The 21,686-nt window shown below is 38.4% G+C and overlaps 1 protein-coding gene and 1 long non-coding RNA gene across 3 annotated transcripts; one reads left to right on the forward strand and one right to left on the reverse strand.

Moving 5' to 3' along the window:
• Nucleotides 1–414: 414 nt before the first annotated feature.
• Nucleotides 415–7,337, reverse strand: LOC136265184 (uncharacterized). Of its 2 annotated transcripts, XR_010705424.1 has the most exons (7): nt 6,682–7,337; nt 4,389–6,085; nt 2,117–2,432; nt 2,004–2,063; nt 1,219–1,314; nt 1,084–1,170; nt 415–960 (listed from the first exon to the last, which is right to left on the reverse strand). It is a non-coding gene; the product is annotated as an uncharacterized lncRNA (long non-coding RNA). The 2 variants fall into 2 exon arrangements; XR_010705422.1 differs by lacking the exons at nt 2,004–2,063; nt 2,117–2,432; nt 4,389–6,085; nt 6,682–7,337 and having other exon boundaries at nt 1,219–1,945.
• Nucleotides 7,338–7,517: 180 nt separating this feature from the next.
• LOC136265173 (uncharacterized) lies at nt 7,518–18,038 on the forward strand. The gene is made up of 2 exons (XM_066060018.1): nt 7,518–7,743; nt 17,547–18,038. The coding sequence occupies exons 1-2, from the start codon at nt 7,740–7,742 to the stop codon at nt 17,972–17,974; spliced, it is 432 nt and encodes a 143-aa protein (XP_065916090.1). The 5' UTR covers nt 7,518–7,739; the 3' UTR covers nt 17,975–18,038.
• Nucleotides 18,039–21,686: the final 3,648 nt, after the last annotated feature.

The raw sequence follows: 21,686 nt of genomic DNA on the forward strand, positions 1-21,686 counted from the left end.
CTGCAATGAGCGTGCCTCAGCAATAAACTGTTCCAAGAATTCACTACATGATGAGAAAAAAAGTTTCTTTGTAGTAAACAAGAAGAATGGCACTTGTAAATTTTTAAATGATGTCCTCTGGTAATTCCTGGTGACTGTGTGAAAAAATCATTAACATTGATATCCACTAAATTATCTGACATAGAAGTATCATGTCACCATGCTGATGATGATAATTAAGTGAAGGCAACCTTAATTCTGTGAGTCTTGTGCCATAGTCACTATCATGCAAATTGTTTATCAATTTGGTTGCTCTTCGTTGAATTGTTTAAACTTTCTTTTGGTCTAATAGGTAGTGGGGTCCCCATATTACATTACCATACACTAGTATAGGACGTATACCATAGATCTGTAGAGACAACCAACATGTCGGAGTCTAAATAAGAAAAATTTCTTTTAATCAATGCAAGTATGTGATTTGCTTTGTTAGTTACAATGTATAGCTATAGCAAACTGTGAGTACATCTCAATTAGTACTGATTTCATTGTTATTGGGAAGGACATGTATCTTACTCACATCCAGCTAGTACTGGTCATCCTCTAGGTCACTTTGTTCTTTGCTACTGCTATTGTCACTACTACTGGAAGTTTCATCTGGTGAAGGTTGACTGATCTGAGACAATGAACTTTGGTTCATTGACTGTAAATCCATAGGAAGTGAACCAACAGCAGATAGTTCATTGTCCAGGTTGTCACTCTCTAAGCTATGATCACTTGAATGCTGTGTTGATATATCAGTGCAGGTCCTCTAACAGCATGTCCATTCCTCCCACATCAATCTCCATCAAGTCTTCAAACTGCCCTGGGAGTGACAGATATGGAGCTACTACCAGACAAATGTGAATCATCATCTTATCCCTCAGCTAGTTGCTGAGATGTTAGTAGTATTTTGCCCTCAAGTTGGTCAAACTCTACATTGTTCTGTAAAACATCGTAAATAATGTTTTAAAATGACAATTTGGTAACTTCAATGAAGAAACTGTCTGGCCCTGATATACATATTTAAAAACTTGGTGTTACACACTATATCACATTATATCGTACCATTGTATTTGACACTGTTTTGGACTATTTGGGTGACATTGACCAGAAATATTCTTCTCTGCTTCAGTACATGTGGTTCTTACACTTCTACAAGAGCACAGGAATGTGATGTCATATAAGGTTAATATCTACTACCTTTCTCATTGTTTCCAGGTCCTTTGGAGTTGAGATGACTTTGTGGTAGTTAAGTAGTTTTTTCTCAGACACAGCTGGATGATGGAATGGAACTGACTGCAGTGTAGAATTCAATGTAGAATTAAACAAGAACTACTGAAATTGGTTAACTTGTTGTGCTTAGATATTTGTGTTGCACATGTGTAGTTTACATTGATAAGGTGCCTGTAGCATTCATATTGCAAAAATGAACTTCCATATTCACAAGCTTAAGATACATTACATGTTGACTGATATTCTAGACCACATCCTGCTAGGATTGTAGTATGCTCAATTACTTGTGAATATTTGTCAGTTCTGAATATTGTTATGTGATTGGAGCAATTATTCCTCCTACAAATTGGATATCCTCCACTCCAGTTTCCACTACTCAAGTCAATTAGTACCCAGACTTTGACTGACTTGACGTAGTCACCATACAAGGTTGTGTATGGGACATGACTCTGTGTTCTGGTCAACCAGATGACCAAACTTTAGAAGGTGAAAGTTTTGAAGGTGATGTGTCTTAAGCTTTTTTTTTTTCCCCACATTTTCTGGACTTTTTGGTAGCACCTTTTTGTTTTCTTTTTTACATATGTACCTGTGCTATTTGTCCAGTACCTACCATTACATTATCACCAGCAGTGTGGCAAGGATTATAATACTCATCATGAGAGGTAGTGAACATATTCATCCACTGATGTAACAACAACATCCAATGGCACAATAAAAAATTACTTTAATATACATATGATCAGTGTACTTACTTGACTGTTATCTCCATGACTTGACTTGACTCCTCATGACTTTGATCGTCCTTCTGTATCCTGCAATGTGGGTATGTAGTGTGAGGGTTGACCATAACAAAACACTACTTTACTTTTCTTTCTGGCTTCTTTTCAGCTGATTCTAAGCTTTCTGGCTCTTTAAACACACTCACTACAATGTTAGGATCAAAGTAGTCAATTTGGAGTGGTTTGGGATATGGAATGCGAATCACTTCTTATTAACAAAACCCATTCCAATATGCACAGTATCATGGAATACACGATTATGTCGTCTTCCCATTTAGTGTGTATCAGATTGTAATTCTCGGCTGGCAGAATAGAATAGACTTGTTCATCTCTTACCTTATTGGATGATAACTGACTGCTACTCTGCCAGTGGTAGACTGGATCTAATAGTGCACTTACCATCTAGTGAAGTGCAATATATACTGTAAATTAGCAAAGCAAAATTTAGGGGTAATGTTTGGAGGGTTAGTGAAAGTTGGTCCCTCTAAGATAGAAATTTACTTTTGAGAAACAATGTATTGTACCATTAATATAGATATTTATGAAAACTTAATTCTGGAATTTGTAATAGATACCCAGAATTTTTAAAAGGGGAACCGGCTGAGATATGGTACCAGATGCAGAGGTCTGGGGACACAGCTCCCAGCCACTGAGAGTCCTTGAATATTTCAATGATTCAAAACTCAACTTGACAGATTGCTATATTTCATGTGTTAATCAGTACATGAGCTATATTCGTATGATTCCTATATACACTATTATACAGACATGAATCTATTTAACAGATACAACAGTAAATAATCAAAACATTACTTAGATTTCTAACTACAATCAACCCTTTGGACATGATCCAACATCATCCAAGTGATATAAATACAGTTACAAGTACATGTGATGTCATTTCTGAAATTTTGTGTTATCAATACCATGTATGTATGTATGTACAATGACCCAAGTCTGACACAATTTATTGCTGGTGATCGTTCTATACAGTTATACATGCAGTAGTGTTTGTAAGTAAAGTACCACAGGGAGTATCCAGACTTATGGAAAGGGGGGGTCAAAATGAGCTTGAGGCACTACCAACAGTGGTTGATCAATGTTACTTCTCACATTAGCAGCATTCACATTGAGTTTTAATGGTTGATTGTTTTCAGTACTCTCCCATACATTATCACTATAGAATGTGGTAACTTCCTGTCTCAGTGAACCCATACAAGTACATGTGATTTCATTTCTGTAAAATTTTGTGTTATCAATACCATACATGTACGTACAATAACCCAAGTCTGTTATAGCTGACACAGTCAATCCCAATTTATTGCTGGTGATCATTCTATACAGTTATACATGCAGTAGTGTTTGTAAGTAAAGTACCACAGGGAGTATCCAGACTTATGGAAAGGGGGGGTCAAAATGAGCTTGAGGCACTACATTGTCTGTGATTTGGTAAGGTGAGACCAAAAAAAAAAGGTCACAGCCAGCAGCTGCCCACCTCACCAACTACACATTTATTGGTGAACATAAAAGTCCATAAATAGCTCACTACACACTACTCTAGTACTGTGACTGCTTTATTAGAGTGACTGCTGAGGGGTGGTCAAGACCCCCTTGTATCCACCCCTGTAGTACCATAACCAATATATGTGACCGGATTTACGAAAAGGGGTCTTCCACACACATCCAATTTATTAACTTTGGCATTTCATAACTTCAGATTGGACAATGTTATTGCCTTGAAATTTGGCAAGTAGTGAGCACCAACATGGGTTAATAGATGAAGAAATTTCAAGTTTGTATTGTATCTTTCTTGAGTACAGAGTTATGGTCATCCAAGTTCATAGAATTGGATGTGTGTGGAAGACCCCTTTTCACAAATCTGGTCACATATACACATTATGATAAACCAGCCATGTTCATTATTTGATATGACTAGCTAGGACTATTCCCATTGAATAAAAACTGTATGCAGACGAGCTATGTATATAACTTCATATCACCTAGAATTTATAATGTCTAGAAATATTCATCACCCCAACAGAAAAGAGAATGAAGGTCTTAGTCATGTTAACTGTTAATATTTAGAGTATCTCAATAAAGGGAAACTCATACCCCCCTCTAGAGAGTCAAGATCTAACCCTGAGAGATGAATGGAAGTTTTCTGTTACCACATACTAACTGAACCACATACTATTACTCACTCATTTTTGTGCTGTCAAACTAAATAATTTCCAGCTAATTTAGAAATATAAATTTCAATTTAAGGTTAAGTGCAACCCATCTCTACGCCCTCAGTGGTGCATGAAAAAAATTCACTACACACTTCTTCCAGCCCACCTTACTCATACATGTACATACCTATAGCAAACTTCATTGGTCCAGTATGTGGTGGACAGTCCCAGATAATATTATCCTCCCATGTGCCAGTTGCTAACACACTGTAACTCTCCAGTGATAGTTGGTCTTCAATCACTGATGGTGGCTTGCCTTCATCGTCTTCATCACCAGGTGACTGTGGCTCTTGTTTTAATTTCTCTTTTAGTTTAACCCATAATCAAATCCTCTGCCATTCCTCTGCTACTCCTAGTTAATCATACCACAACTTTGCTGGCCCATGGCTCTAGTGAGAGACTGAGATGGTGTTTACATTTTTTGATGATTTCTTTTTGTTAACTACTGAAATTTGTTCTCCGTGTATGTACACACAACAGTTGATCGGCAGTCAAAATCTTCAGTGACACCCCACAATTTCGTATGAACAAGAGATGAGCAGCTTGCTCAGTAATTGATTTAATAGTGCATTTCGGTAGATGGCTTATTTTTGAATTTTTTGTTATCAATGCTGGTCTAAACGGCCAACTTCACCCCTAACAAGTTCAACAGAAACATTGTGATGTTGAAGGTTGAGGAGCGATCCACTTTTCTGGAGCAAGAAGTGATTGTTAAAATTCATAGAGTCATTGAAAACCAATACTAAACCAAGTCTGCTAAGTGATGAGGGGAGATTGGGTGGAGCAGTACAAGAAGGACTAATACTTAACAAGTGTTAGTCCTCCAAGTACTTGGTGTAATTTTTTGCTGATTTCTCAGGTAACCTGAGAGAACAGCATAAAGTTTATAGCAAGATAACCTCTATAACATAGCCACATACTGTAACCCCTATTCATAATAAAGGCAGCCGGCTTTTTTCTAGTAACTATAGACCAGTTAGTCTTATCTCCCCAATTGTGAAACTGATGGAGTCTAATATTTCTGCTTATATGAGTAATAACAACTTATTTTCACCAAGCCAACATGGTTTTACCACAAGAAGGTCTTGCACCAGCCAACTACTTTGTGCAATGAATTATTGGACACAATGTTTGAATGACTAATTCCCTGTGGATGTTGCATACTTGGATTTCCAAAACTTTCGATTCGGTTCCACACAAGTACTTGCTGAGCAAGTTGTATGGATATGGTATTCAGGACAATTACTCTCTTGGATTGAAGATTTTCTTACTGGAAGGAAACAGAGAGTTGTCTTAAATGGTCATTGTTCCACCTGGGCTGATGTACTTAGCGGCGTGCCCCAACAGTCTGTTTTGGGGCCCTTACCTTTTATATGTGAATGACATACCTGATATTGTTGATAGTACAATTCTTCTGTTTGCTGATGACATCAAGATCTTTAGATGCATTAAGTCGCACGAAGATTATATCTGGCTCCAATCAGATTTGAATTGCCTCTCTGAATGGTCATTTAAGTGGAAACTAAAATTCAATGTTAGCAAGTGTAATACCTTACATCTTGGCACTAAAGAAAACAACACCTATTTCCTTTGCGGCACTGCCATCCAATCAGCACAATCTTTCAGGGACCTCGGGGTTATGATTGATCAAGATCTTAAGTTTCATGAGCACACTTCACTTGTAACCAACAAAGCAAATCACATACTTGGGTTGATTAAAAGACGTTTTTCTTATTTAGACTCCAACATGTTGGTTCATCTCTACAGATCTATGGTATACGTCCTATACTAGTGTATGGTAATGTAATATGGGGAACCCACTACCTATTAGCAGACATGGGGCCAAGTACATGAGTACTTATACTTAAGTACACTTAAGTACAGATTTGAAAGTACTTGTACTTTACTTAAATACTTTCTTAAATTCCCCAATGTACTTGTACTTATACTCAAGTACTTTGCTAAGTACTTGTATGTACTTGAGTACTTAAAGTACTTGTAAGTACTGCAAACATTGTACATAGTTTGTACACAGTGGGTGTACAATGAGAATATCAAAATTGTATGAAGGTGCAGTTTACAACTTCTTGCGATTCTTCTACTGCCTTCCCCAACCTTACTATGTATCATGTTGCCACGATTAACGATGTCGCCAATGCTGTTGTTCAAGTCAGTGCGTTTTAAGAGTTTAAGAGAGAGAATAGTTGACAAAAACCAACCCCCCTAGGCACACTTACATACTACAATACACTGAATACAGCAAATATTTTACTACAGCAAAATGTACTTGTACTTTACTTAAGTACTTCCAGCATGTACTTGTACTTTACTTAAGTACTCTCTTGATTGCTGCTGGAGTACTTGTACTTGTATTTGGAAAATTCAAAAGTACTTTTAAATGTACTTGGCCCCATGTCTGCCTATTAGACCAAAAGAAAGTTTAAACAATTCAACGAAGAGCAACCAAATTGATAAACAATTTGCATGATAGTGACTATGGCACAAGACTCACAGAATTAAGGTTGCCTTCACTTAATTATCGTCATCAGCATGGTGACATGATACTTCTATGTCAGATAATTTAGTGGATATCAATGTTAATGATTTTTTCACACAGTCAGGAATTACCAGAGGACATCATTTAAAAATTTACAAGTGTTATTCTTCTTGTTTGCTACAAAGTAACTTTTTTTCTCAACATGTAGTGAATTTTTGGAACAGTTTACCGCAGCATATTATTGAGGCACGCTCATTGAACAACTTCAAGTCAGAGCTGGATATGTATTAGACTAGCTAATAATATGTATTTTTTCTATCATGATTTGGTGTACAGGCTATTTTAGCCTCTCTGCCAAAAATAAAAAAAGGCGGATTTAGGGGGGTGCATGGGGTGATGAAGCACCCCCTCCATTAATTTTGAGCTACAAGGCTAAATAAGCCCGGACGGTGCAATTGTATCTAAAGCATACATGGGAAATGAAAAGATGGAAAGAGCAAGAAGGGAAGAGCTATATAATCTCTTCTAGGAATTGACAAGAGGGGGTCCGAGATTATTCCTGTTATTTCTACATGAGCATTTAAAGTCGGTCAGCTTATATAATTTTATAATTCAATATTTTACCTTGTCAAGCAGTTCGTCATTTTCTAATTCTCCCTGTTCATTGATTTTACCAAACATAAACCCCGTGAGGTCCATCACGAAAGGAGCTGATCTCTCTAAGCACTAAGTAGGCCACACCTTTCCCAGCTATAAAAGTCGATTATGGTTTTTTAACCGACTTACGGGCAAACGTTTACAAAGCAACCACGGCTTTCATGTATGGCTTACTACTTCCCTATTTGGAGTAGGAAGACACAAAAGTGGTAATGGATTGCCATTATTTAATCAGATTATAAGAGGTGTGTACAACTCGCAGCGGTGAATTTGGTTCTAGCGTTATCTCAGTCGGACGCCCTTAGCTACCTTTCTCTGTATGGAATGGGTACGTCAATATAATTTATGAGTACCTCGATAATTGCTATGCAGTTGTTGTTTATGTGTATGTAGCTGTACAGGTAGCTATGTTGTGGCTAATCTGTAGCCGCCCGAGGCTACTAAATCTAGTGCCACACACAGGGCTTCCAAGAGAAATCAGGGAACTGAGCCGGCGGGGACCCCTACAACCAATAGTGTGTAACTACTCACCATGCTAGGGGAGCTGGGGGCATGTATAATCAGAGGCGTAGCCATCCTTTCATGATTACAAGGGGTACTAGGGCTTTTTGGATAACATTTCCAGGCCTAACAGTAGTTTGAACTGACAGGTTGAGCTCAAATTACCAAGGGTTTAATTGTGAAGCAGAGCTCTAGCCCTGGTTGGCTACGCCACTACCAGAAAGTTTGAATTTTAGCAATCAGTGTGGAGATGCAATCTAGGGGGGTTGATCAATTTTACGTAGTTGATTGATGCAGACAAGACGTACACCCTCACCATATCAAAACTAATGTCAAATTTACCGGATTCCGCAAGGTTTTGCCTGTTTCCGGTAAAAATTACACCACCTCGTAAACAAACCACTATAACTTCCGCATACTTCAGTTTACGGAAACACCGTTTGGTTTATCGAACTCGTTAATGTCAGGCGAGTCCTGTGGTATATTAGATTTTGCTCTGAGACGAACAGGAAGGGCAGAAAGAGCCTTGTTCTGGTGAATTACGCATCATCAGGTAGGTAAAATAATGCTGGAAAAACAAGGTTTTTCGAGTACTTCTCTGTAAACTTACCAGTTAAACACTCAGTACGGGTAGATTCTTAATCAGTACGCTTCAACACATACAATGATACTAAGTTTTGGGGATTTGGTGGAGGATAACAGCCTGTACTTTTGGTATTTGTCCACCCGCGTAATCAATTTCTCCAATAGGCTTTTGTATGGAGTGCGCATTATGCCGTAATCAACAATGAATAAGTGACACTCTGGTAATGTTACAATCCCAGTATGGGCGGTATTGTATAGTGCAATTCATGGGCTTTCTTTCATTGTATAATGTGCTGTAGAAATTATGGGTGCTAATGTCTGTACTTTTGTGTTTTCTGAATATATTACACGAAACGCATGTATTTTGCATTGGACAAGGGAATTACAAGGAATGACAAGTTTTTTTTAATCAGCTTGTTTGACAAACCTGAGGTAGTGAAAGGGTTATAAAGTAGATATTACATCTTTTTAATGTTTAATTCTTTAGAATTAAGGGTAAAACTTAGATTTCTGTGAAAAAAAAAATTTGACCATTGAGGTTTTGGCTGTGATTTGACAAAATGTACAGAGTAGTTTTGATATGCTCCACGAGGATCTTAGCTATGTTACACTAGATTTCAAGGTGCTGCCCATTCTGAAATCACTTAGCAAGGGCGGATCCAGAGTTTGGCAAGGGGGGTCCACCAGGGGAGTAGACATATGGAGCAGAGAGTTTGGGGGGCACAGCCTCCCAGAAGCTAAATGTAACTCATATGTTTCAGGACTAAAATTTTTGATGTAGAGCAGTTTTGTGCACAAACATGTGGCTAAATGCTAAATGGTCTGCACTGATCAAGGATTTTAGGGATTAGTGACAGTTATAAGTAGTTCAGTTATAAGTTATTTGTCATATAGAGTGGCATACAATGGACCATGCCCATTTCACCTGCAAAATTCCTAGCTGGCTATTGATGGCTAACTGTGCCCATGGGATGGTGCTGCAGATTCCAGTTTTTATTTATTTATTTATATACTTGGAAGATTCTTATTAGCGTTACATGCGGTGACTGTTCTATTAGAGTATTTGACTGATTGCTCTATTAGAGTATCTCGATTTTTTTTTGGGGGGGGGAGGGGGAGGACACGTGTCCCCATTGAATCCACCACTGCTTAGCCTCATAAGGTGTCACTGTACCAATTTTGGACCTATTCAGTGGTGCTCAGTTGGGACCACCATGTCATATGATCAAAGCTGTAAGGGACCAGATGCATATAGCTACTGCTGTGTGTGCAGGGCTGCCAAGCTGGGGGAGGGCAACTGGCCTGGTGTACTTTTCCCAGGGTCTTCAGGTTGTGGTCTTGAAAGATTAATTTTAATCCATTACAAAAACCATTCAATTTGCATGCAAAAATCCTACACAGCTTCTGGGGGCTGCTTCCCCAACCCACTAAAATTCTATATTTCTGAACTGTTGGAACTAGCTGAACTGTTGCTTACTAGCTATGTACTTATTTGCAACTTTAGCTGATCATTTTTATAGACTGGCATAGCTGTAATCTGTATGTAAATACTGTATGATACGTATATATATATATATAGTGAATTTAAAAATTGTTAATTTAGAAATGGAAGTAGGGATCAAGCGATAAAAACTACTGAAACAAGTGATTTGAATGATGGCAACTATTACAACATAGCTTTGTGGGGAAATCCTTACATTGGCATCTCACCACGTCACCATATATGTTGAATGCCAAAGTAGGGATTTCCCCACAAAGCTATGTTGTAATAGTTGCCATCATTCAAATCACTTGTTCAGTAGTTTTTATCGCTTGATCCCTACTTCCATTTCTAAATTAACAATTTTTAAATTCACTAGTTTGTTAACTTTTTTTGGTATAGGTATATAGCTATTATTGATCTTTGGCACTGACTGCTCTATTAGAGTATCTCGATCTTGCTGCTTGCTTTATGCAAGCTGCTCAATTACTAAATTGAAAGGCATGCAGGGTTTCTATCTCCTGTTATCTACAATTAGTTACAGCTGGACCATTAATAATGGGCGTGGTCCACTGATCGTTAAGTACGAGCGCGCGCTCTGATTGATAAGGGCGTGGCCGTGTGTTCTTACTTCACTAGGCTGTTTGATCGCTTTGCAAGTGTTGCTATATATACAGGCATCTACTTGCCCTTACAGTACGGAATCCGTTATTAGTTTTGTGGCGTCCGAATACGGCTGCTCTAAGGAAAGTGTCGATACGAATTATTAACACCTCCGTGACTGGAAAAGAAGAAGACGATCCGTAATTGAAGATAAAAGGAAAGGCAAAGCGCAGAAGGCAGATACTCGTCGGAACCCGAAAAGGCACATCCCAGCAGCGAGTTAAATATTGTGGCAAAGAATGGTGATCCTTCGCTGCTTCGTTTGGCCTGTAGCCTTGCGAATGTGGTCAGGCAGGCAGGCTGGCTGGCAGGCAGGCAGGCTGGCTGGCAGGCAGGCAGGCAGGCAGGCTGACAGGCAGGCAGGCTGGCTGGCAGGCAGGCAGGCTGGCTGGCAGGCAGGCAGGCAGGCAGGCAGGCAGGCAGGCAGGCAGGCTGGCAGGCAGGCAGGCAGGCAGGCAGGCAGGCTGGCAGGCAGGCAGGCAGGCTGGCAGGCAGACGAAAATTTCTGTTTTAGCGATTTTTTAGAAATAAAATTCCAGCACTTTTCTAGTCGTTTCCTGATATATAACGCTAGAAATAAAGTTAGAAACTTGAAGACTCTTTAGTAAAAGGTTTATTGCTGTGTGAGATATTTCTAGGATGATTTTTGAGGGATCGAAATTTGAGTCGCGCGCCAAATCCACCCGGATCCCTACTTAAACAGTACTATCGTACTGTTTGATTATATTATATTGTGCCTGTTTGACTTGGTGTCCATTCTGAGCAATCATGTGTGATGGAATTAGCACTTGTGCAAACTGCAAGAATAGATGCAGTACCAATCAGATTGCAGTGAATTTCTTTTCTTGGTTTCTAGTCAATGTAAAGAAACCTTATCAATTTTGAAAATTATTGGTGCTGCATCTATTCTTGCACTTCACACAAGTGCTATTATTGATACAACCAGATCATTGCTCCACTAGGAGACTAGACTTCAAGGTGCATGTAAACCAATCATATTGCAGCATTTTCAAATTTGATAGGGTTTCTTATCAAGACACACGGTAGTGTGTCGTGCGGCCCAAGAAGCCGGCGCGCAACCCCGTGAGTATATTGACAGGAAGAAACAAAATGCAATTTTCGCACCTCCGTAGCTCTGTGCTGCCTTGATGAAACAAGACAAATTTTGCTGTGTAGATTCCCTCCACCTTCAGCACTCCACATTCCAAATTTGAGCGAAATCGCTTCAGGCATTCCTGAGATATGCGACTTCCAAAATTGGCTTAGTTTCTTCGTTTTTTTTTTCTTCTTCTTATTTTTCTTCCTCTTTTCGCACACTTACAAAAACTGCTATAAAACGCGAACGCGTTATCCGATTGCCTTGCAATTTGGCACACAGAAGGGGGGTATAAAGGCGCATCTCGGTACCAACTTTGGCTGGAATACCATAAACAGCCAAAGAGTTATGAGCGATTATGCACGAAAAATAACACCAATATGTTGTCACGCCTACAGGGTAAACCGCGTATGGGAAGAAGCTGAAAATCGGTGGGTGAATAGGTTATCTATTGAACCTCAAACCTTTTGTGGTTTGAAAGAAATCGAGCTAAAAACCAGGAAGATACAGCGAAAAAAGCAACAGTGTGTAACAATTACGCAATCGAGATTAGCTAATTTTTTATTATTATATTTTATTATTATTATTATTATTATGCTTGCCACGCCTACCAGATAAACCACTTGGGGTAATGCTTTGAAAATCGCTGTACAGATGGAGTTATCATCTTAGAAAGGCTCTTCAATGGTGTAGAAGAATCAGACTTAAAGCCACGGAGTTATAACACGAAATCCAACTTGGTGTAGCAAGTGCGAGATCGAGATACTCTAATAGAGCAGTCATCCTAATAGAGCAGTCACCCTGAACAGAATCCAAGAGATCAGTTAGAAATAAGTAACCTGTATAGAGATCAGCTACAAACAAATCACCCTGTAGAGAGTTCAGCTACAAACAATTCACCCTGTTCAGACATCAGTTAGAAGAAGTTTTCTTGTAGAGAGTTCAGTTACAAACAAATCACCCTGTTGAAAGATCAGCTAGAAAATGTCACCTTGTAGATAGTTCAGTTACAAAGAAACCACCATGTAGAGAATTCAGCTACAAACTAGTGACCCTGTAGATACATCAGCTAGAAGAAGTTACCTTGTAGAGAGTTCAGCTACAAAGAAACCATTCTGTAAAGAGCTCAGCTGCAAACAAATCACCTATACAGAATTCAGCTACAAACAAATCACCCTGTAGAGAGATCAGCTAGAAGAAGTTACCTTGTAGATAGTTCAGCTACAAACAAATCATTCTGTAGAGAGATCAGCTAGAAGAAGTTACCTTGTAGATAGTTCAGCTACAAACAATTCACCCTGTACAGAGCTCAGTTAAAAGAGGTTTCCTTGTAGAGAGTTCAGCTACAGACAAATCACCCTGTAGAGAGATCAATTAGAAGAAGTTACCTTGTAGATCGTTCAGCTGCAAACAATTCACCCTGTAAAGAGATCAGCTAGAAGAAGTTACCTTGTAGAGAGTTCAGCTACAAAGAAACCATCATGTAGAGAATTCAGCCGCAAACAAATCATGTATAGAAAGTTCAGCTACAAACAAATCTCCCTGTAGAGAGATCAGCTAGAAGAAGTTTCCTTGTAGAGAGTTCTGCTACAAACAAATCACCCTGTAGAAAGATCAGCTAGAAGAAATCACCTTGTAGAGAGTTCAGCTTCAAAGAAACAATCATGTGAGAGTTCAGATACAAACAAATTGTCCTGTAGAGAGATCAGCTAGAAGAAGTTACCTTGTAGAGAGTTCAGCTACAAAGAAACCATCATGTAGATAGTTCAGGTACAAACAAATCACCCTGTAGAAAGATCAGCTATAGAAGAAATCACCTTGTAGAGAGTTCAGCTACAAAGAAACTATCATGTAGAGAGTTCAACTACAAACAAATCACCCTGTAGAAAGATCAGCTATAGAAGAAATCACCTTGTAGAGAGTTCAGCTACAAAGAAACCATCATGTAGAGAGTTCAGCTACAAACAAATCGGCCTGTAGAGAGATCAGCTAGAAGAAATTACCTTGTAGAGAGTTCAGCTACAAAGAAACCATCATGTGGAGAGTTCAGCTGCAAACAAATCACCTGTAGAGAGTTAAGCTACAAACAAATCTCCCTGTAGAGAGATCAGCTAGAAGAAGTCACCTTGCAGGGAGTTCAGTTACAAAGAAATAAACCATGTAGAGAGTTCAGCTGCAAACAAATCACCTGTAGAGAGTTCAGCTAGAAACAAGTCACCCTGTAGAGAGATCAGCTAGAAACAAGTCACCTTGTAGAGAGTTCAGCTAGAAGAAGTCATATTGTAGAGCTACAAAGAAACTACCTTGTAGAGTTTAGCTGCAAACAAATCACCCTGTAGAGAACTCAGCTACAAACAAATCGCCCTGTAGAAAGATTAGCTAGAAGAAGTTACCTTATAGGGAGTTCAGCTATGAACAGATCACCCTGTAGAGAGTTCAGCTACAAACAAATCACCCTGTAGAGAGTTCAGTTACAAAGAAACCACCATGTAGAGAGTTCAGCTGCAAAAAAAATCAATCACTCTGTTGAGAGTTCAGCTAGAAGAAGTCACCTTGTAGAGAGTTAAGGTGCAAATAAATCACCCTGTAGAGAATTCAGCTACAAACAAATCACCCTGTAGAAAGATCAGCTAGAAGAAGTTACCTTGTAGAGAGTTCAGCTACAAAGAAACCACCATGTAGAGAGTTCAGCTGCAAACAAATCACCTGTAGAGAGTTCAGCTAGAAACAAGTCACCCTGTAGAGAGATCAGCTAAAAACAAGTCACCCTGTAGAGAGTTCAGCTAGAAGATGTCACATTGTACAGAGTTCAGCTACAAAGAAACTACCACGTAGAGAGTTCAGCTGCAAACAAATCATCCTGTAGAGAGTTCAGCTAGAAGAAGTCACCTTTTAGAGAGTTCAGCTACAAAGCAACCACCATGTAAAGAGTTCAGCTGCAAAAAACTCAATCACCTTGTAGAAAGATCGGCTAGAAGAAGTTACCTTGTAGAGAGTTCAGCTACAAAGAAACCACCATGTAGAGAGTTCAGCTGCAAACAAATCACCTGTAGAGAGTTCAGCTAGAAACAAGTCACCCTGTAGAGAGTTCAGCTAGAAGAAGTCACATTGTAGAGAGTTCAGCTACAATGAAACTCCCATGTAGAGAGTTCAGCTGCAAACAAATCACCCTGTAGAGAACTCAGCTACAAACAAATATGCAGTGTAAAAAGATCAGCTAGAAGAAGTTACCTTGTAGAGAGTTCAGCTACAACGAAACCACCATGTAGAGAGTTCAGCTACAAACAAATCACCTGTAGAGAGTTCAGCTAGAAACAAGTCACCCTGTAGAGAGATCAGCTAGAAACAAGTCACATTGTAGAGAGTTCAGCTACAAAGAAACCACCATTTAGAGAGTTCAGCTGCAAACATATCACCCAGTAGAAAGTTCAGCTATGAACAGATCACCCTGTTGAGAGTTCAGTTAGAAACAAGGAATCCTGTAGAGAGATCACCTTGAAGTATCACCTTGTAGAGAGTTCAGCTACAAACAAATCACCTGTAGAGAGTTCAGCTACAAACAAATCACCCTGTAGAGAGATCAGCTAGAAGAAGTCACCTTGTAGAGAGTTCAGCTATAAAGAAACCACCATGTAGACAATTCAGCTGCAAACAAACACCCTGTAGAGAACTCAGCTACAAACAAATCGCCCTGTAGAAAGATCAGCTGGAAGAAGTTACCTTGTAGGGATTTCAGCTACAAACAAATCACCCTGTAGAGAGATCAGCTAGAAGAAATTACCTTGTAGATAGTTCAGCTACAAACAAATCACCCTGTAGAAAGATCAGTTAGAAGAAGTTACCTAGTAGAGAGTTCAGCTACAAAGAAACCACCATGTAGAGAGTTCAGCTGCAAAGAAATCACCCTGTAGAAAATTCTGCCAGAAACAAATTGCCCTGTAGAAAGATCAGTTAGAAGAAGTTACCTTTTAGAGAGTTCAGCTACAAAGAAACCATTCTGTAAAGAGCTCAGCTGCAAACAAATCACCTATACAGAATTCAGCTACAAACACATCACCCTGTAGAGAGATCAGCTAGAAGAAGTTACCTTGTAGATCGTTCAGCTACAAACAATTCACCCTGTAGAGAGAACAATTAGAAGAAGTCACCTTGTAGAGTGTTCAGTTACAAAGAAACCACCATGGAGATTTCTGTAATCAATATATGTGACCGGATTTGCGAAAAGGGGTCTTCCACAAACATCCAATTCCATAAACGTTGGAGACCATAACTCAGTGTTCAAGTAACATATTAACCTGAAAATTTCACCATGTATTCAGCTATATATAGTGGTGCTCACCACTGCCCAAATTTCAAGGCAATAGCTCTTTCCAATATGAAGTTATCAATTGTCAAAGTTGGCAAATTGGATGTGTGTGGAAGACCCCTTTTCGCAAATCCGGTCACATATGTATTATACAGCATATATAATTTGTACATTTACTGATAAAATATTTAAAGTACATCTACTTCATCTTTTCTTCTTCCTGTAGTAAAGAAAAAAACATAGGTTAAAAAAGTCCCAAAGCTGGCCATAGGCCGGCTTTGGGGTATACAAATACAAAAAGAAATGAAATCTAATCCAAAACAGCCAAGCTGTAAAAAAAAGTGTGCGGCCCTCAGAAAGGCTATGGTGAAAAAAGATGTGAAATCCAAGGTGGCGGCCAAGAAATGGCTGTGATGGTAGGTTAATGGTAAAAATTTTAATAATGACAATTTAGGTAAATTTTGTGAAGCGGCACAAAAATTCACCTGAATTGTCGTTATTAAAATTTTTACCATTAACCTACCATCACAGCCATTTCTTGGCCGCCACCTTGGATTTCACATCTTTTTTCACCATAGCCTTTCTGAGGGTCGCACACTTTTTTTTACAGCTTGGCTGTTTTGGATTAGATATACTTACCAAGAAACTTTGGTGACATAAAACATTGGCAAATTTGGTTTAGCTTGCAAACATTTTCTATTTCCTGCCATTGGTTAATGCCAAATTGAATGTGACAAAAGTATTTTTCACCAATAGCTATTTTCCAAAGTTTAATGCTGCCAGACTTTCCTACTACAAGGTCATTCTTGATTTCTAGTGAGGTCATGTTGTATTACTTGCTGATTAAACTACTTCTGAAATCAGCTTATTGTTACTTAAATAAATACATAGTCACTGTATAATACATGTTTAATTGCAGGTTAAACAGTGTTAACTAGAAGGTTATTTTTACATTGATATAACTAGTACTGTTGATCTTGAAATATGAACAACAGTGCAGTCACGTGCACCAACATAGTGTGGGCGAGAATTTGAATAAGATTGAGGCGCCCACCAACTGGTTACTTAGCGACGTTCAACAGACAAGCCATAGTGAGCTAGGAAGCTGCTTTTCCCACCCTCCCTTCCTTTAATTCACCTAAATTTGTCTCCATTGATCATGCCTAACCTGGTATGGTTAATGTGACATGGGTTCAGGGTGTCAAAATATGGACAGCTGTGGGGTTGTTTACCACATGAGTTTGTAATGAAGATTTGTAGTGGCTGAATTGTCTCCCGGATCACGTGAGGATCTCACGTGTGCCCTAAACCAGGAAAATGGTTAGCTACACAATAATGATACAAGACAATTCAGCCATTCCACCCTGACACACCCATTCCTCCACACGAGCCTCATATGTATTCATATAATAGTATTGGTTGGTCATAGAAACCGCAACTAGTTAATTAATATTGTATTGGAAACTACTGATACTTTAATGTTTTGTGTATGGTTTTCAGATAACCTTTTGGAAAGACTGCTTGATGATGAGGAACTGCAGGAAGCTGCTGAACAATGGTTAAGAACCCATTTGCCAGAGATAATTTGGGGATTTTGTCGAAGATATAAGACCATAATTGAATTGCTTGCTAAACCAGCTGCAAAAATTCTCTTGAGAGAATTGTTAAAATCTCACATTGAGAAAGTGACGACGTTACACAGTACTGGTCTGTCTATAGCTGTGATAGCTGACCTTGCCCAAGAAGGATTGAAGCGTATTGGGTATGAAGATGCTGGAATGATTATTGGTGGTGCTGGGAATGTTGGAACTTTAGCAGTTTTTGGATGTATTGGTCATGGACCCAGAGGATTAGTTGTAGGAGCACTGGTAGGGTTTCTAGTTTGGGGAGCTGGAGAAATTACTAGTAGTATTATTGAACAAGTGTGAATTGTCTGAACTTGTATATTGTGTAAAATTAAAATCCACACCTTGTATTACTGAGGTGCAATTATTGTAGTGGACATTGATAGAAGATTTCACATTGTCAAGGTGTGTGCCAAATTCTATGCAGTATAGGCATATCTGCAGGGGATACAGTGGTCACATTTTATGCTGTCTAATTCTTTCCCTCAGTTACTGCCCACTAGAAAAAAATAGTTTGATGCATACATGTGTAGAGCACAGGCATGGGGCAAAGTACATGTGAAAGTACTTAAGTAAAGTACAAGTACTTTGACATTTGTTGAAGTACAAGTACAAGTACATGACATTGTTTTAAGAGAAATACTTAAGTAAAGTACAGGTACTTTTGAAGGTATTTAAATACAAGTACAGATTATGCTTACAGTGTTCACGATTGCATTTATGTAGTTTTAGTTGCACCTAATAAAATTGTGAAAATCTACCATCTGTAAGGCGAAATCTTTCAGGAGTAAATACCTTTCCTGCAATGCTAAAGGGTCTCTCAACAGACACAGAAGAAGATGGTGCTTACTCCTAGGATGTTTTTTGCCAACCTTGAAAGCAGAGGATATTTCCTTTGGTTATCTTATTTGCTGGACTTTGGGCCATTGTTACTGCGTCAGCTTCAACGTATTCATCCACCTGCTTAGTGAGTGTACTTCGTTGTTTTTGACTTTCTGTTCAGGACATAATCTTTCTTCTTAGCTGCTATAGTTGCCTGCTTATTATAATGATCAACTAAATCTTTCAGGCCAAAAGCAGTACAACTGTTTCTAAGATCAACAGAGAAATGAATCAGAAGATGGGAAACCTTTTAAATCCTGTTTTTAGAGCAAATGCAGCAATTGTGACTTCAACCAAAAGCTGACCATGTCAATCCAGGAATATATTATCTTTGAGCCAATATATATACATGTATATATAGCTACAACTTATTTCACTTATACATATGTAAAAGGACTTCATTGTACTTCATGTACTTCAAAGTACTTATAAGTACTTACAAGTACTTTAAGTACCTTAAGTACATCGCTTAGAACTTAAGTGTAAGTACAAGTACATTACATTTCATACAAAAAGTATAAGTACAAGTACTCAAGAAGGTGTACTTAAGTGTCCTTAAGTACAAGTACCAAAGTACTTCGCCTCATGCCTGGTAGAGCATGACTGAGTACAGAACCTTTGTATGCAAGAGACTATTATGCTCATAAACTTGAGCATTATAGCTACTTTAGACCAAAAACTTATTCATTGCCTTTACTAAATTGCCTATTATCCCTATACACCTTTTATTTTGTCTTTCATTGCATGCTGTTGTAGACTATGAGAATGTAATCTAAAGTATTCTTTTAGCTGGTTAGTGGTCACTATAATGATTCTCATTCTAAATAGCCAACTATGGGACATTTGTAGTAGTTGACATTTAATATAATTAATTTTGGTGTATACAATGAAGCCTTATGTGATATTAATCACTGACTTTTCTAGCTGTAGCCTATTAGGTAAACCGATATAGTATATTTACATTTCATATGTGACTGGATTTGTGAAAAGGTACCTTTTCCACACATTGTACATGCTAGCACACAAAATGATGTAACACTTGACTCCTTATACTGATTAACTTGCTCTTAGTACCTGAATGTAGCCAGGTACTTTAGCTGCACTTGTAGAAAATTTCAGGCTATTATGTGCAATGATCAAAAAGTTATGAAGCTTCAAGGTTCAAAATGTGAGTCACATTTTGTGTGTGAAAAGGTTTCTTTTGAAAATCCAGGATATTTCAATGTTTGTGCAATACTATTATTGATGTCATTCACCATTTCTCTTTTGTAATTGTTTGCCCCATCTTCTGTATAACTTCTGACCTTTCACAGTCTGATCTACAAGACTGCTGCGGAATATAGGTTTATTGTCGGCTACAGTTGAATACATGCTTATGAATTATCTGCATTACAGTTACAGAAACTTGAGTAGCAGCAGATCTGTCCTATTTTTCCACATGCAGCCTGGCTGTATCGATGTCAGTCAACCTAGTCCTAGTTAACACCTGTACTATACCATCAATGGTGCATCTACAGGTGGGCCATGACATGTGGAAAAAAATGGTACCAAGATAGATTTTATATTATTAGATGCAGAATTTTCTGGAGAAAACATCCCAAAATCCTCTAAAATTGTATTTTTTTCTACTGTTGTTTTATAGGTTTCGTTTCACTCATATAAGCCTATATTATCTGTTACTTCAGTATGCTTTGTCATAAACAGAACTATACTCTAGTTTACTGTAGCATTCTGAGTGAATATTTTGCATCTAAATTAATCCTCAAATTATTAACATAATTATCTTGTAATGATGCTACTCCAATAAGCAATATTATTTAAACTCGTCTGATAAAACATGTGTTTACTCAATCTTAATTTAAAATCAAGCACAATAATCAAATTTTCCCATTATATACAGTAACCTTTAATCAGGGTCATAAAGAAGAGGCAAAAAGTATATATAAGCTGGCCATAGAGGATGGCTGCTGGGGGCTCACAAACACTAACTGATTCAGAAGTGATACCAATCTGTGAACAAAATAAAAAGTAGTAGCAAAGAAGTTGCATTGATGTTAGTGCCATTAATTTAAGTAATGTGCTGGTTTAAATGTGGGCCATTAACATCATTGTAGTCCTTTCCTGACGGCCACCTTTGATTTCACAGTGCATTTATCCTGGAAAATTTGAATGCCACTCCCCTTTTTAAAGCTTGATTGCTTTGGCATTGACACTTGAATATGAAGATGCCCATACTGATTACATTCAACTGTGGACAAGGTGTTGATGCTGTAGAAGCCATTACAACTGAATACAGTTTATTTGGTGCATATCATACACTTGGGTAGTAAAGGCTCACAGATTAGAAATACTTTTAATGCATATGATGTCTGGGATAGGTTAGCGCAATGTGTGGAAATACTGTAATACAGTATAGCTGCATCAATTAACAAGCAGTGTTACAAGCATTGCCAGACCGTCAACGCTATAGTAGATGAGCAAATATTTGGAAGCTGATAGTAACAGTCATTGATGCAACAAGAGCTATAATGGTGCTGTACAAGTACGCAGTATATGTAGGAATAAATACAGTGGAACCCCTCTATGATGGACACCACTGGGGATTCTGAATTTATTTTCATTCTTTATATTAAAGAGGTGTCCTTAGTTAAGGGGTATACTGTTGATTTGGGACCTGGACTCAGTGGAGATTAACCCTTCCCCTTGCTTTTTCTGTCTTTTCAATGCTCAATATTCAATTGCACACACATGCACACACACACACACACACACACACACACACACACACACACACACACACACACACACACACACACACACACACACACACACACACACACACACACACACACACACACACACACACACACACACACACCCCTACTAAGGTGTCTGGATTCAGTGGAAAGGAATGGTGGAATGGACAGGAATGGTGGAATGGAATGGAATGGAATGGTGGAATGGAATGGAATGGTACTTAAGTAATGTCAATTAGTGGTCACCTCTTTATAAAGACCGTTTTACTTTAATGCTTTAATTTCTGCTATATATCTTGTAGTTTTAAAGCGTATCCCCATAGAATGGTCTTATTGATCAGTCATGCGCCACATGCCTAGCAAAGTCAGTGATATCT

This window comes from Dysidea avara, chromosome 1 (genome assembly GCF_963678975.1).
Source record: "Dysidea avara chromosome 1, odDysAvar1.4, whole genome shotgun sequence".
In the NCBI taxonomy this organism is placed as follows: Eukaryota; Metazoa; Porifera; class Demospongiae; order Dictyoceratida; family Dysideidae; genus Dysidea; species Dysidea avara.